The 13,795-nt window shown below is 41.2% G+C and overlaps 1 protein-coding gene across 3 annotated transcripts in view; it reads right to left on the bottom strand.

Annotated features, from left to right (window-relative positions):
* Positions 1–892: 892 nt before the first annotated feature.
* The window catches only part of exoc3 (exocyst complex component 3), a 59,075-nt gene continuing 46,172 nt past the window's right edge, over positions 893–13,795 (bottom strand). Inside the window, exons 1-16 of one of the 3 annotated variants that reach the window (XM_046407413.1) lie at positions 13,147–13,287; positions 11,971–12,154; positions 10,942–11,161; positions 10,574–10,746; positions 9,245–9,457; positions 8,477–8,655; positions 8,179–8,295; positions 6,791–6,908; positions 6,284–6,409; positions 5,593–5,693; positions 4,858–4,968; positions 4,274–4,415; positions 3,853–3,975; positions 2,818–2,979; positions 1,918–2,039; positions 893–1,282 (exon numbers count right to left, since the gene is read on the bottom strand). In XM_046407413.1, the coding sequence (XP_046263369.1) occupies positions 1,087–1,282; positions 1,918–2,039; positions 2,818–2,979; positions 3,853–3,975; positions 4,274–4,415; positions 4,858–4,968; positions 5,593–5,693; positions 6,284–6,409; positions 6,791–6,908; positions 8,179–8,295; positions 8,477–8,655; positions 9,245–9,457; positions 10,574–10,746; positions 10,942–11,161; positions 11,971–12,114 (2,247 nt within the window). In that variant the 5' untranslated portion in view covers positions 12,115–12,154; positions 13,147–13,287 and the 3' untranslated portion in view covers positions 893–1,086. Of the gene's footprint in view, positions 1,283–1,917; positions 2,040–2,817; positions 2,980–3,852; positions 3,976–4,273; positions 4,416–4,857; positions 4,969–5,592; positions 5,694–6,283; positions 6,410–6,790; positions 6,909–8,178; positions 8,296–8,476; positions 8,656–9,244; positions 9,458–10,573; positions 10,747–10,941; positions 11,162–11,970; positions 12,155–13,090; positions 13,288–13,795 lie in introns of those variants that run through there. The other 2 variants (XM_046407412.1, XM_046407414.1) reach the window with 2 other exon arrangements.

Below are 13,795 nucleotides of genomic sequence, written 5' to 3'. Positions count from 1 at the left end.
GGATTGGGGAGGCATTTACAGGCCTTACCCCCCATGAAGAGCATTTGTGTGTGCATGTATGTACGTATATATATACATACACACATGCACACACAGTACTGTGCAAAAGCTTTAGGAAAGTGTGAAAATGCTGTAAACTAATGGAAGTTGTTCAATAGTTTATTTTCATAAGTTAATGAAAGTGTAAGAATGAAAGTGAAAATGAAACTAACTTTGCAAACAAATGTCCAATCCTATGGCAAACTTCCTCAACTGGCATTGTGCAATAGTGGTACTATAGCAACCATCTAAGGTTTAAAATGTCATAACAGCAGCTTCACATCTTTACAGCTTTCACCAAAATGCAGGCACAATTGAGCAGAAATGTTCAGATGCTTTGAACTGGCAGGGATTATGTAGTCTATCACTGTTTTCCTCAAAAATCTCTTCCTGACAACTTTTTGGAAAAAAAAAAACATACTTTTTTCACTAGTATAGAGATCTGATGATCTCAAACCAAAATAACTATGCTGGTATAGATACACACTAATTGTTCCCTCCTCCTCAGGTAGGAGGAGGGAACATTCATTAATTTTCAGCATAACTTTGTCATTTATTTCATGTAAACATGTGACATACACCCTGTTGTATTGAATAATGGGTTTAAGGTGAAAAATCAGACCCCATAATTGTATTTTAATTTTATTTAATTTTATTCCCTTACTCAGACTGTGCATCTAATCTAGCCAACAAATAAATCAGAATTTCTTTACTGTGACAAGTGAGCACAAGTCAAAGTACAGTCGTGGTGGAGAAGGATGAGGAGAAAAAGACGTACAAGATGAAAAGGACAGATGGAGAGAAAAAGTGGTGGCTGAGATGCTTTGACCTCTGATTAATAGTTACACCACAGTCCATTTTTACAACTGTCATTTTATTATTTTCTTGAAGCAGACACAATCAGGATGACAATAAAACAGCAAATCTAAGTGAAGACAGTAAAACACAGCAAGCTGCATAGAACATTTCAAATAACTGAGTGATTGGAAAAATAAGTTTGCTTATGTTAAGGTGCTCATGGAGGAAACTGTGTCATGGCAATTGGATTTATTTGAGCAGCTTTGCAGTTGCCATGGAGGTCATGGTAGTCATGGTGATGGTGGGCACAGTGATATCTTTGAAAATGGGCTGTTTCACACCAGAGTACGACACTTTGTTTTCGCTAAGAGTCCCAATGATCATTTGGCGCATTTCTCTGCTGGCATCACCACGCACTGCCAGCAACGCCTGGATGTGCTCCTCCCTGCGGAAAGCAGAAAAGACAAAACAAACCCCACCTTAACAAAGTTTAGCCAATGTGGCATCAACCTGCTCTGTGACTGCCACCTGAGCCAGCAGAAGTAACATTTTCAGCGGCTGCATTTGACTTGGGTGTGTCAGTTTATAGAACTGTGGATGCTGGACCACAGACAAACAATGGTCAAAAGTTTACCAAATAAATAAACTTTAGTTTAACTTGATGAAATGTTAAATGTAAAAAATGCGCAGTATATGCACGATGTGTTGAGTATCAACCAGAAGTGTGTGTGTGACAGTAAGAGAGAACATGTGAAACATTGAAAGAGACCCATCAGCCTATCAAAAGCTTGAAACAGATGGCTGACTGTCTCTGCTTATAATTTCTACCATCCTATCACTCACAGTGTGAGCGTGCATAAAGTTAGACAATGCTGCTTACTACCAAACTAAAATATAAGGGACACTATATTTCAGTGTATGTTTCAGATGCACAAACAGATATTGACATGATACAGTATAATTTACTTGTCATTGTAATGGAAATATGCTCTCGACATCAAGAGACAGAAGTTATTAAATACTGATGCGAGGTGACATGGCTGTCAGTGTGTGTGTGTGTGTGTGTGTGTCTGAGGGTACCTGATGTCAGGGTATTTGGATACCAGTGTGGTGACCTCCAGAAACAGCAGTGCGGGGTCGGTCAGCTTGAACACCTCAGCAATGGCGGCAATGGCACCACAGAGCCGATCTGTGTCTTCACCCTACATGTAACAATCAACCAATGTTAGGTGCTGTATTCCAACCTTAAAAGGACAGTTCACCCAAAATTCAAAAAATACATGTTTTTCCTCTTATCTGTAGTGCTATTTATCCATCTAGATTGTTTTGGTGTTAGTTGCTGAGTTTTGGAGCTATCAAGATAACAATTGTAGGGATGTTTGCCTTCTCTACAATATAATGGAACTAAATGGCATTTCACATGTGGTGTTCAAAGCACCAAAAAACACATCTGAAAGAACAGCAATATTTCTGTCCAGAATGAGATACTGCGTGGTTGTCCAATCCACAGACCATTTTGTTTCATGTAGGAACTATTTTCATTCATCAGCTGTGCAGAAGGAAACATTCAGCTTCTCATGGAGGAAACGCTAATGCATGTGACAAGGTGGGATGTAAACATTAATGGTGTCTTCTTCAGCCGAGCGCTCACATTAGCTAGCTTAGTTAGCTTAGATCCATGCATAAATACATGCTTCCCTCTTCCCACTGCATGATGATATGGAAAGACAATAGTTCCTACATGAAACTGCTAACAACAATATCTGTGGATTATCTTGAGTAACTGGGTCATGATTTCCGGATAGAGTTTTTCAGATGGATTATTTGGGACGGGTGGTGCAGTGGTTAGCACTGTCGCCTCACAGCAAGGGCTAAAGTTTGTCTACACCTCCCGAGCAGTGACATGTAGTCACTGCTCGTTGGTGGTAATGTAATGTTGGTGCTGAAGGTGAAGAACGTTTCCAGTCTGTGTTAACTCACAGCAGCCAGTTTCCTGAAGAGGAACTTGAACTGATCAGCCTCTTTGATCATCCTCTCTGCTCCCTCTCGCCTCTCATCAGCATTCTTGAAGGTGATTCTCTTCTGCATTACTGCCTTGATGTACTCCACCACCACCCTGCGCAGGGCCTCGCTCGTCATCTCCTGCACCCACCACAGCCATCGTGTCATAAGGTCATGTTAACAGTTTATATTAAAAATACTATACAGACAAAGGTATTGGGACAGACCTCTTTATTAGTGAATTTTGGTTTCAGTCGCCCCAGGTGTATTAAATTCAAGCACCCAGCCATGCAGTCTGCATTTACAAACATTTCTAAAAACAACGGGTCATCCTGAAGAGTTGAATTCAAGCACGGTGCTGTGCCACCTTTGCAAGGAGTCAGTTCATGAAATTTAGTTCCTGCTAGATATTCCTCGGTTAACTGGCCACGAAGCAGAAGACCAAGCAAAATGTGCGATCACCGAGGGCTGAGGCACATGCTGTGGACTCTGCAGCAGTGGAAACATGTTCTGTGAAGTGTAGAATTATGCTTCTCTGTCTGGCGGTCTGATGAGCGAGTCTGGGTTTGGGAAATGTCAGAAGCAGTGCCTGATTGCACTGTGATGTAAAGTTTGGTGGAGGAGGGCTAATGGTATAGGGCTGGTTTACAGGGGTTGGGGTTGGGCTTAGGCCCCTGACTTCCAGTGAAGCTAAATAATTATGCTTCAAGACATTTTGGATAATGTTATGCTAAAAAAACCTTTGTGGCAACAGTGTCAGGAAGGTCCTTTTCCATTCCATCATGACTGTGTCCCAATGCACAAGGCCAAGTATTTAACATGCCAGTTGTCCCAATACTTTTGTCCGTATAGTGTACGCATTGAGGATATGTCTTCTGTTTCACATGTTTGATTCGTCCGAGGTCAGTCAGTTCCTTCTTAACCTTATGACAAACATTTCCATTAAAGTTTCATAGGAATTCACAAAGAAATTTTGAACACAGTTAAGAACATGGTGTTCTGCTTCCATCCTACCTGATTGAAGGGTTTCTTGATCTTGTTGAAGTCATTGAAGTAATCCTCCACGGTCACACAGATGGTATCCACAGCATGGGAGCCTGTCAGCCACTTCCTGGTCAGCAGCTCGTTCAAGTGATTCTGCTCAAAGCAATGTCGAAATCAGCGTAGCATTTTTTAATCAGTAAAACTTCCTTACATGTAAGTGTCAAACTGATTTTATCCCATAGTCAGTTTAAATGAAAAGCACCTTGGCCATTTAAGTCCATTTACGCACGAGGTAGCTTGTACTTATGATGACATGTCGTCTTTGAAAAAAGGTGCAACATTAATATAAACACCATGTATTCCAGCACTCGCACACAAAGACTTTGCTAATAATACAATACAACACTTCAAAGGTAAAAATATAATTTGGTCAAATAAAAGGCTTTCTTACTTCGAGGTCTAGGAAGACTTCGTCCAACAGAAACTGACATCCCTCCTTGGCCACCTCATTGAGTGTCCTCTCTATGGCAGCATCACTGTCAGTGGGCTCTGAGGACTGAGAGTACTTTCTCTTCAGACTGCTGATGGACTCTCTGGGTGACGGGACACACCATAACTGTCATGCCATGCATATTAATTATCTTCTGTCCTAACTGATATCTTCATTTCTTAGATTCTAATTGTACTTGTACATGATTTTCTTTTCACCTCCACCAAGGAGGTCAAAGTTGTTGGACAAATTGGTTTGTTTGTCTAGTCTGTTTGTATATTTGCCAACAAGGAAATGGAAAACCTACTGGCCCTATTACAATGAAACTTGGTGGAAGTGTGTACCATGGCAAAAAAAGAACCAGAGTGGATCTGAGTCAGAATGAGTAGCTTTCAGCTACTTTCAGCACTTACCATTGTATATCATAACTATATGTCACAACTAAAGTTATGACATATAGCTATAGGAAAGCTCAAACCTACTTGATCACAGTTATTATTTACTGAAAGCGTTAACACTAGTTTATGTATAAAATTAAATCTTACTTGAAGGTCTGGCAGTTGTTAATGATAGCTATCATGTACTGAACATAACACTGAGGAAGCTGTCTGTCTCTCAGGTGCTCCTCTTTGTAGACCACCGCCTCCTCTCTGTACCTACAAGCAACATCAACACACACATCTGTTAGGTTTACAGAGCAATTGTTAGAAATATTGCAACAGGTTGTCCTCCTGACCCGTGCTTGCACAGAACCAACATCCATCCATCCATCCATTTTCTATACCACTTATCCGTCAGGGTCACAGGGGAGCTGGAGCCTATCCCAGCTGACTACGGGCGAGAGGCGGGGTTCACCCTGGACTGGTCGCCAGTCAATCACAGGGCCAACACACAAAGACAAACAACCACACAGGCACACACTCACACCTAGGGGTAATTTGGAGTAGCCAATTAACCTAATGTGCATGTTTTTGGGACCCAGAAACCCAGAACCCTCTTGCTGTGAGGTGACAGTACTAACCACTACACTACTGTAGAACCTATATATTTAAAAGGGTAATATCAGAAATCATTTTGTGAATATACGGAGCCCACAACCATGGATAGTCTGGGAAAATAACTCTGGTTTAAAAATATTTTTAATTTGACTTTATATTGAAAAATATTCTGACTTCTTTCTTCAATGAGCTTGTGGTATGTGATGGTGAAAAGAATCCTATAAATCTTAAGGACAGGTTTTATCACATCTGAAAAGAGTCATAAAGTAAAACAAAAGTTACCTGATAAGGAAAGTGTTCATCTGTTTCAGGCAGAGCTTCAGAACTTGCTCTTTGAAGTCTCCATCAATCTGCGCAGCAACCTGGAGGTTCTGCTCAAACATCTGATGGAGTGGAGTTAAGATACATTAAGATCAGGAAGAGAGAGAGAATGAGTGAGCACTGTGGTCTAAAATAAACTGGGAAAAACAGGAAGCAAACATACAGTGGATTCAGGAAGAATTCACAAAACTTTTCTTTTTGCAGTATATCATAAGTCACAATGGCAAAATATGCCAAAGTATTCAAGCTGAAATTCACAAATATCCTACTACATACACATGTAGACAAAAGGAATGGGACACACCTTCTCAATATTGAACTCAGGTGTGGTATGGGGATGTTTTTCAGGAGTTGGAAATCTTAATGCTTCAGCATACCAAGACATTTTGGACAATGCTATGCTTCCTATTTTGTGGCAACAGTTTGTTGAAGGCTCTTTTCTATTCCAGCATGACTGTGCCCCAGTGCACAAAGCAAAGCTCCATAAAGACATGGCTGGATGAGTTTGGTGTGGAAGAACTTGACTGGCCCACACAGAGTCCTGACCTCAACCCCATCCAACACCTTCACGTTTAGGGAAAGTCTCTGAATGTCACCGAGTGTCCTTCCTGACCCTGGTGAAAATCTTTTGACTCGTGAGCGTGTATTTCACCTGAAAGACGATAGCGGGCAGTGTGGTCTGGTAGTATCCATCTTGGTCAGCCTCAGGCTCCGTTTCTTTCTGCCAGTCCTTCTTGTCTGTTTCCAGGGCCTTCCGCAGCCAGCCTGTTATATTAGACTGACAACATGCACAGTCAAACAGAGAGTCTGGGTCCGATCACACAGATGATCTGTAACATTGTTTCTGAGCCACTGTAACCTTGTAACAGAATGGCATTTTTTTGTTTATTTGACTCATAACAACACTAGAAGGTGCAAGGCTAGCAGAGGTGTGACACACGGGGACTCTGTACAACGCAAAGTGTTGTTTTTATAATACATTATTGTGATGGGATTGAGTGTGAGGAGCAGGTCCAGTTGCAGTACAGCGGTCACGGTTTCATTATGCGGGTATTCCAGTAGATGGTTCAAATTGAACAAAGAGTCTGCAGGCCAAAAACCTTGAATGGGACATTTCTTAGTGTTCTGATAAGTGTGTGTGTGTGTGTGTGGTGCTTACTGTGAAGGTCTTGACATATTTGCTGAGCAGGTCATCCACCACATCTTGAGGCAGCAGAGGCTCTAATTGGTTAATGTCACACTCTGAATGAAGCTCTGGATGGCCCATCATCTCCACACTGGAACACACACATGTGCAGATTCTGTAACTATAAATTAGTTCCATTTGCAGATGCATCATAAGTTCTGTGAGCGACTAGCAATGCGCTATGAGTTAAGCTTTTGCAGATGTGTTTTGATATTTTGGGACAATGTTTAGGAATCTAAACTACTGTGGTAAATCTACATATACTGACAGACAGCCACAGGTAGAATAGGTCTGACTAACTGTTAACTATTTAATCTCTATCATAGCTAAGCTGCTATAGGCCTATGCTGCCGGGGGACACAAACATGATCCACCAAGCAGTTCCCCCTCCTCCCCAATACCACCACCATCTCTACTCCCCCACCTCCTCTCCCCTCCTCTCCTCATACATATGATTCATTTTATATCACTAACTGTGTGTCCAGTTCTCCTCATAGTTTTGTGTCTCTCCCTCCCTTTCTTTCTCTCTCTGTATCTTTCTGCAGGTCTCTCTCCAGCCAGATCTACATGTTGAACTGCATGAACTGACAAACCCAATGTCTACTATCAACATCTGCTCATGTTATTCTTCTATGTAGTGCTATTATAACTAACTTAAACAACATATCAGCTAAAAACAAACACATACAATACATAGCCTTCAGAATTCCAATTATAACAACCTGTCATGTTTGTCCTTTGTAATTTGTGATGTTTATTGCATGTATGTTTCTCTCTCTCTCTCTTTCATCCTCTCTGTCCTGTCTACCTCTTCTTGCCCCCCTTCACCCAGCCGACTATCAGCAGGGTAGTTCTCCCTTGTGAGTCGGGTCCTGCTCAAGGTTTCTTCCTGTTAAAAGGGAGTTTTTCCTTGCCACTGTCTGCTTGTTGGGGGTTCAGGCTCTGGGTCTCTGTAAAGCGTCTAGAGACAATTTTGATTGTATAAGGTGCTATATAAATAAATAAATAAATTGAAATTAAATTGGTGGTGATGATGGTAAAAACAATGTCAGTCATTAGTTTAACCAGGTGTTAAAGCACTTGTTTATAATACAGTTATTTGGGCTGCTCTGAGATGATTCAAAGAGGCAACTTTCTAAAGTTAAATTGTTAAATTAAAAATCACCAAATGAATTTTGACAGCTGCGGCTCAAACCAAGACAAAGTAGAAATACAAAGCCCCACTGGTGTGCGAAGGCCAAATTACTTCTAACAGCATAAGTGAGCATGAAGAGCTTGGCCTGTGTAGTGCTGACTGATAAACGTCTTTACACACCATGTACTCACGCAGAGCTAGGAGAAGTGGACTTGTGTAAATGTACCTCTTATATGTGTTGAGGACCCATGTTAGAAGCGACACAATCTCATTTGCCTCCAAGTCCTCAGAGGCAAGTTCTTTGACACGAGTGGACACAGCATTGTGGTAGAGACCGAAAAACCTGAAACATACATGCAGTCATGGAAACAAACACTAGTCTGAATATATTAAATGATAGTGGAATGAATATACAACTGGATACTCTGACTTTCTGCAGGTTATCATCAGTTTCTGTACTTTCGTGTTTGGGACCTGTTCTATGCTGATGGAAAAACATCCGACGTTCATTTTGTATTCGTTACCTGTTAAAAGTGTTGTAGTGTGGGGGGAAGCACTGCGCCATGAGGTTCTTGACAACAATGAGGTCATCAAGAACATACTTCCTGGTGATTTCTAGAAGGCGAACCAGCCACATTTTATCAGCCTCCCTTGTCACTGACTGGGTCCCTTCAATGCGGGTGCTGACTGTGGCCTCCAACACCTACAACAACAGCAAATCAAAGTCTTCAACAAAAGCCAATTAGTATAGAGACTGAAACTGTATGGTTGGCCAGAAACCAACTCTAACTGAGGTAAAAGCAACTAAAAGTTTGTCTATTCCACAGTGAAGTGTGAGTGTGGCCTCATGACTGGTTGACAAAATGTTGTGTAAAATGTAGTGATGTTTTACAAAGAGCATGGAGGACAGGAGAAAAGCAAAACACAAAAATTACTGCAAAAACAGTTGGATAAAAAGCATTTGGGAAGGAGCAGTCTGAGAGGGGAGGGGACGAATGAAAGGTCAGATGAAGAACAAGAGGAGTTAGAAGGCAAAAGACTGTTGCACAGAGAAAAAAGGAAGATGACAAGAAAGGTTTGGGAAATAAAAAGGGAAGATGGGTTGAACAAAGGAATCAAAAGAAGAGAATGAACATGAAGAAAAACAAGGGTCCTCAAACTGGGGGCTTGATAGGAAATGGGGCAACTTCAAGAGTACAAAAAGACAACTTCATTCTAATTGTTCATGATTTATTCTTCAAAACATTCAGTCTCTAAAGAGTAGAGCTGTGGTCTTTCATCACTCCTCTTACCTGAAACATCTTGTCCTTCCACCGTTTGGGTCGCCCAGGTGGGATGAACCCGGTCTGCTTCTTACGATCAACCATACGCCGGTCAATCTTCTCCTCACGCTCAATGATACGAACCACTGACACCAGCATAGTAGGGTCACGACGAACCGTTACCATGGACCTCTGCAATACCATCCATAACTGTTTGGCCAGCTCATCTGACAACCCCTGAACCTTGAAGTGGAAACAAGAGAGACTGGAAACTGGCTGGCTTACATAATAACTAAAAATGATTTGGGTAGAATACAACAGAATAAAACTGTGAGATTATTAATGGTAGCTTAAAACACCAACTTCATGTGGCCAGATTTTGAAGATAACTCCAAAAATACTGAAGGGCAGTATATCTCAGTAATAACCGCAAAATGCTGCTCACTATATTGTTTCATGTAGTTCCTGTAGCTCAGGTAGCCATGGAGCTAGTGACCCTATATCTGACTGGATGTGCCTGGACCATGACCTCGGATCAAGGGGACGGTTACCATAGGCTTCGGGGCCCAGCTCAATCTGGCATTGGTTATACAATGCAAAGGTAATTTATAGAGACTCTGAGTAGAACTATGATTGTAGGAAAAAGAAGATGTATGGGGTCAGGAGATAGGTGAAGAAGGTGAGACGCAGGAGAGAATCAGGCATCAGCAGCAGGTGCAAACAATGGAACATTTACTTCAACCAAACCAGAGGTGATTGGAAAGACAAACCAAGACAGTTTTGGTGAGTTTTTTCATTTCTGTCTCCTTTGAATGAAGTGTGTCCATCAGTGAGTTAACAAGGCAATTAAGCTTGTCTTAGTTCAGGAAAAGAGACAAACTCAACCAGAGGCCTGTGAGAGTTTGGATTCCATGTTTTTATGTGGTCAGTCTGGTCCTGTTTGAGTTCAGGGCCTGTTTAATATGATGTGCAATGTCCAAGTGGATCAATGTCCAAGTGGATCCGAGCAGACACAGATCAGGATCACAGACCCTGCCTGATCACAGATCAGGCAGCACTGATCATGAAGGAAGTGCTGCATAGTACAAAAACAAACCACAAAGTGCATCTGTGGCCACTGGAAGGCACCAAGGTAGCCCCTGCTTAGAAGGTTAAACCTGGTTCTCTTTGCTGTTGGAGTATAGAGCACATTATTTGGTAACTGAAATTTATGAATAGATAGTTTAAATTATACCATACTTTTTAGTCTTTACCATGGTCTATCTCTCACATGGACATACCTAAACAAATTGACACACGGATGTGCTGTCACGATGGTGTGACATAGACAGGTCCAGGCAAATCACAACTTGTACTTACATCTTCAAAGTAGATGGAGATGAGGCTCATGTCACTTGTGTTCTTGCTGTCCATACGATACTGCTCATACATGAGGTCATCCCGTGAACACTCCAGCTCCATCAGCTTCCTATGGGCCTGCAGCAGCTCTGCCTGCTCAATGAGCTGCTGCGTGTCTGCCACAATCTCTGGCACTGCAAACACAGCGAAGTGGCCAAGACACATAGAATGCGAAGAGCATGAGAGTGGCGTGGTCAAAAATGGAACTTGTGCTTCACATAATATGAGTAAAACTTCATGGATAGACTGCTGTCTTAACTGTCTAAAGCCTGGAATGTCTCTACAGTGAAGGTACATTGTCTGTCAAGGGACACTCAATCTAAGCTTACCAGAGAAAATGTTTTTAAGGTTTTCCACAGCAGAGGCCAGCTGACTGTGTTGAACAACAGCATCCTTGACATCCTTCAGGTTCTCTATAGTGTTGATACTCTGCCTCCAGTCTTTACTAACATCACCCAGTGAGCTCTGGATGTCCTTCACATCCAGCAGGGCGCTGTGTAGCTGGGTCAGTCCAGTGCGCACGCCATCTAGCTGGGACTGGATGGCTGCCTAAAGTATAGCAGAAGATAACAAGAAACAGATATTATTTTTCATTACAGAAGATGTCTATTAACACACTATTTTGTGCCACCATATAATAATGTGGTACATGAGGAGCTTGCCTTCTTGCTCAGTAGGACACACTGGGTGCACAAATTAGATTTTAAAGTGTCTTTGTGATGCATGGATGAGCTCTGACTCTTCACTTGGTCAGAGAGACAGTTATATGACCCAGCCCACCCATCTACATATGGACTATGCACACTGGGTCCCATGTATCACCACCATAGAGGTGAAAGACTGAAAAACAGGTGATATTTTCTGGAAAACAGGAAGTTATGACTATACTGACATGTATGACTCAATGAATAGTTTCTAATGAGAAACACATTTCATTATAAATTTTTCATTTTTTGCAAATGCTTGCTAAATTTGTCTTTGATCATTCAGTTGAAAGTTAATCAACAACAATTTTGATAACGATTATTGATCATTTTCAACAGAAAAAAATACCAAACAGTCCCTGGTTCCAGATTGCAGAATTTGCAAGGAACTGCTGCTTTTCAGTGATTACCTATGAGGTTTGGACTGCTGACATTTGAGTTTTACTGATAATATGAATCAGAAAGGTTTATTGTCATTGCATAACTTGCAACGAAATTTGCTGTATAGCGATACATACACACATCTTCCTACCCACTCTCTATACAAATTTTTAAAAGAGCAGCATCAGTGTTGCAACAGCGAGTGACTATGGAAGATGCATAAAAATAAGGAATGTACACTGAACCATGCTGTATGTTCTGCTAACACATCACCTTCAGCCTAGCTTCCACAGAGGCCTTTTTGCGAGCCTCTCTTCTTCTGTACTGCTCCACTTTGTCAAGCTGGTCCGACCGCTGCAGCATCCCCGCCACACGCTGCACTGCTGTGGCAACCGCCTCCCGACTTGTCTCCTCCATAGCGCCTCTCAGTGGTATCAAGTAGGAGTATACTCTCGAGCTAAAAGAGAAAAATACTGATTGTTCATATCGATCTCCAAACTGATAAATTACTTTTACTGGTAAACTCTAAAGTAATTGATCAGGATAAGTTTTTATTAAGATAAATGTCAATACTCAGTGATAATTTCAGTGTTTCCTATCACTTTGCCAATATGGGTGTAAAAAGGACAAAAGTTCACTATGGACTACTGGACACTATGGCACAGAAATCCTCATCAGGAGGCTGCTTAAATGTCAATACAATTAAAAATATATAGATATATTCTCATCAATAGTTGACTATTATTGACGATACACACGGAACACAGGGGCCAAAAAATGCACAGCAGCCAGCAGTTTTACTGACGAACAGCAAGGCAGTTGTTAGAAATGATGCATAAGATAACAAAATAATGATTAAAGAACAGCAGTAACTCAAGTTTGAAAACGTTTCAAAATGTAGCTACATCATTTTCAGTAACGTCATTTAAAGGATGCCGAATCCCTGTCACACACAATTCACATGGCAATCAGTATGGGACGCGATGAAAATGTGACCGGGAAGCATAAAAGAACAGCTATGACTCAAGCTGTCATAGTTGTTTTCGAGCTATTCAGCTGTCACACGATGTTAAATAGCTTCACTAGTTCCAATGTAGCATCGACTTAATGGACTTCATGGTAACGTTAACGATCTAACTCTTAATTACAACTAGCGACACAGCTACGTTAGCATATTTTTTTATACTTTATTAGGCGGTATACAGCAGCAGAACTAACTACTGACTGTGACACACAAATGTCAAATGGGGGTAGGGTTAGCTGACTCTACAAAATCTCCCAGATCAACAAATTTTATGATATAAGGTAAGCTAACGACGTAGGGGAAAAGGCTAATGCTATCTCACCATTTGTAAAACAAGCACCCTTATAAAAATTCGGCAAACATTCTTACCTCTGGCACTTAACGGATAAACGAGGACAAGATGAAAGAAAAAAAATTCTATTTACGTTTTCTTGGTATGTTATTGTGGTTGGACAATTTTTCACCAGGAAGACGAGGTCAGGACCCGCCCTTCTCTGCCTCTGATTGGTCAGTAGTAGTTGCTTTCGGTAAATGGGATTGGTTCTTCTTTTTCTTCTTCTTCTGCTTCTTCTTCTTCTTCTTCTCCTCCTGGCTCACAGTTCTGCTTGCATGGGGCTTCTCTCCGTGTGACAATTGGTGCATTACATTAAAGCATTAATGAGATTGGTAAGAGTAAAAAAATGTCAGGATGAGCCAATCACAGACACAGTAGATACTTCCTTCACACTGAAGCAGGAACCAATGCCTCTACTTGTTTGTTCTCTCTTCTCTTTAGTTTCTTCTTTTTTCTTTTCTTTTTTTCTCACTGATCTGTTGTGACTTAAGCTCTGGATAACAGTGTTAACTGCTAACTGCAGCACTTAAAAATGTGGTTTTATCACGAGCTACGACAATCTGCTGCCAGTAGGCCACTGCTGACCACATCAGAATCAGAATCAGAGTACACAAAAGACACTTAACATATTAGTGTAAGAAACCACAAGGGGGCAGTAAGAAACATAAAGATATTATATACAATAAAGATAAAAAAAATACTATATACAAGAATAATGAAGAGAAAGATGGGATAGTGTA

The sequence above is a fragment of the Scatophagus argus genome, chromosome 13 (assembly GCF_020382885.2).
Source record: "Scatophagus argus isolate fScaArg1 chromosome 13, fScaArg1.pri, whole genome shotgun sequence".
Taxonomy (NCBI): domain Eukaryota; kingdom Metazoa; phylum Chordata; class Actinopteri; family Scatophagidae; genus Scatophagus; species Scatophagus argus.
The sequence above is the reverse complement of the archived record's forward strand: the minus strand, read 5'-3'. Positions and strand labels throughout refer to the sequence as shown.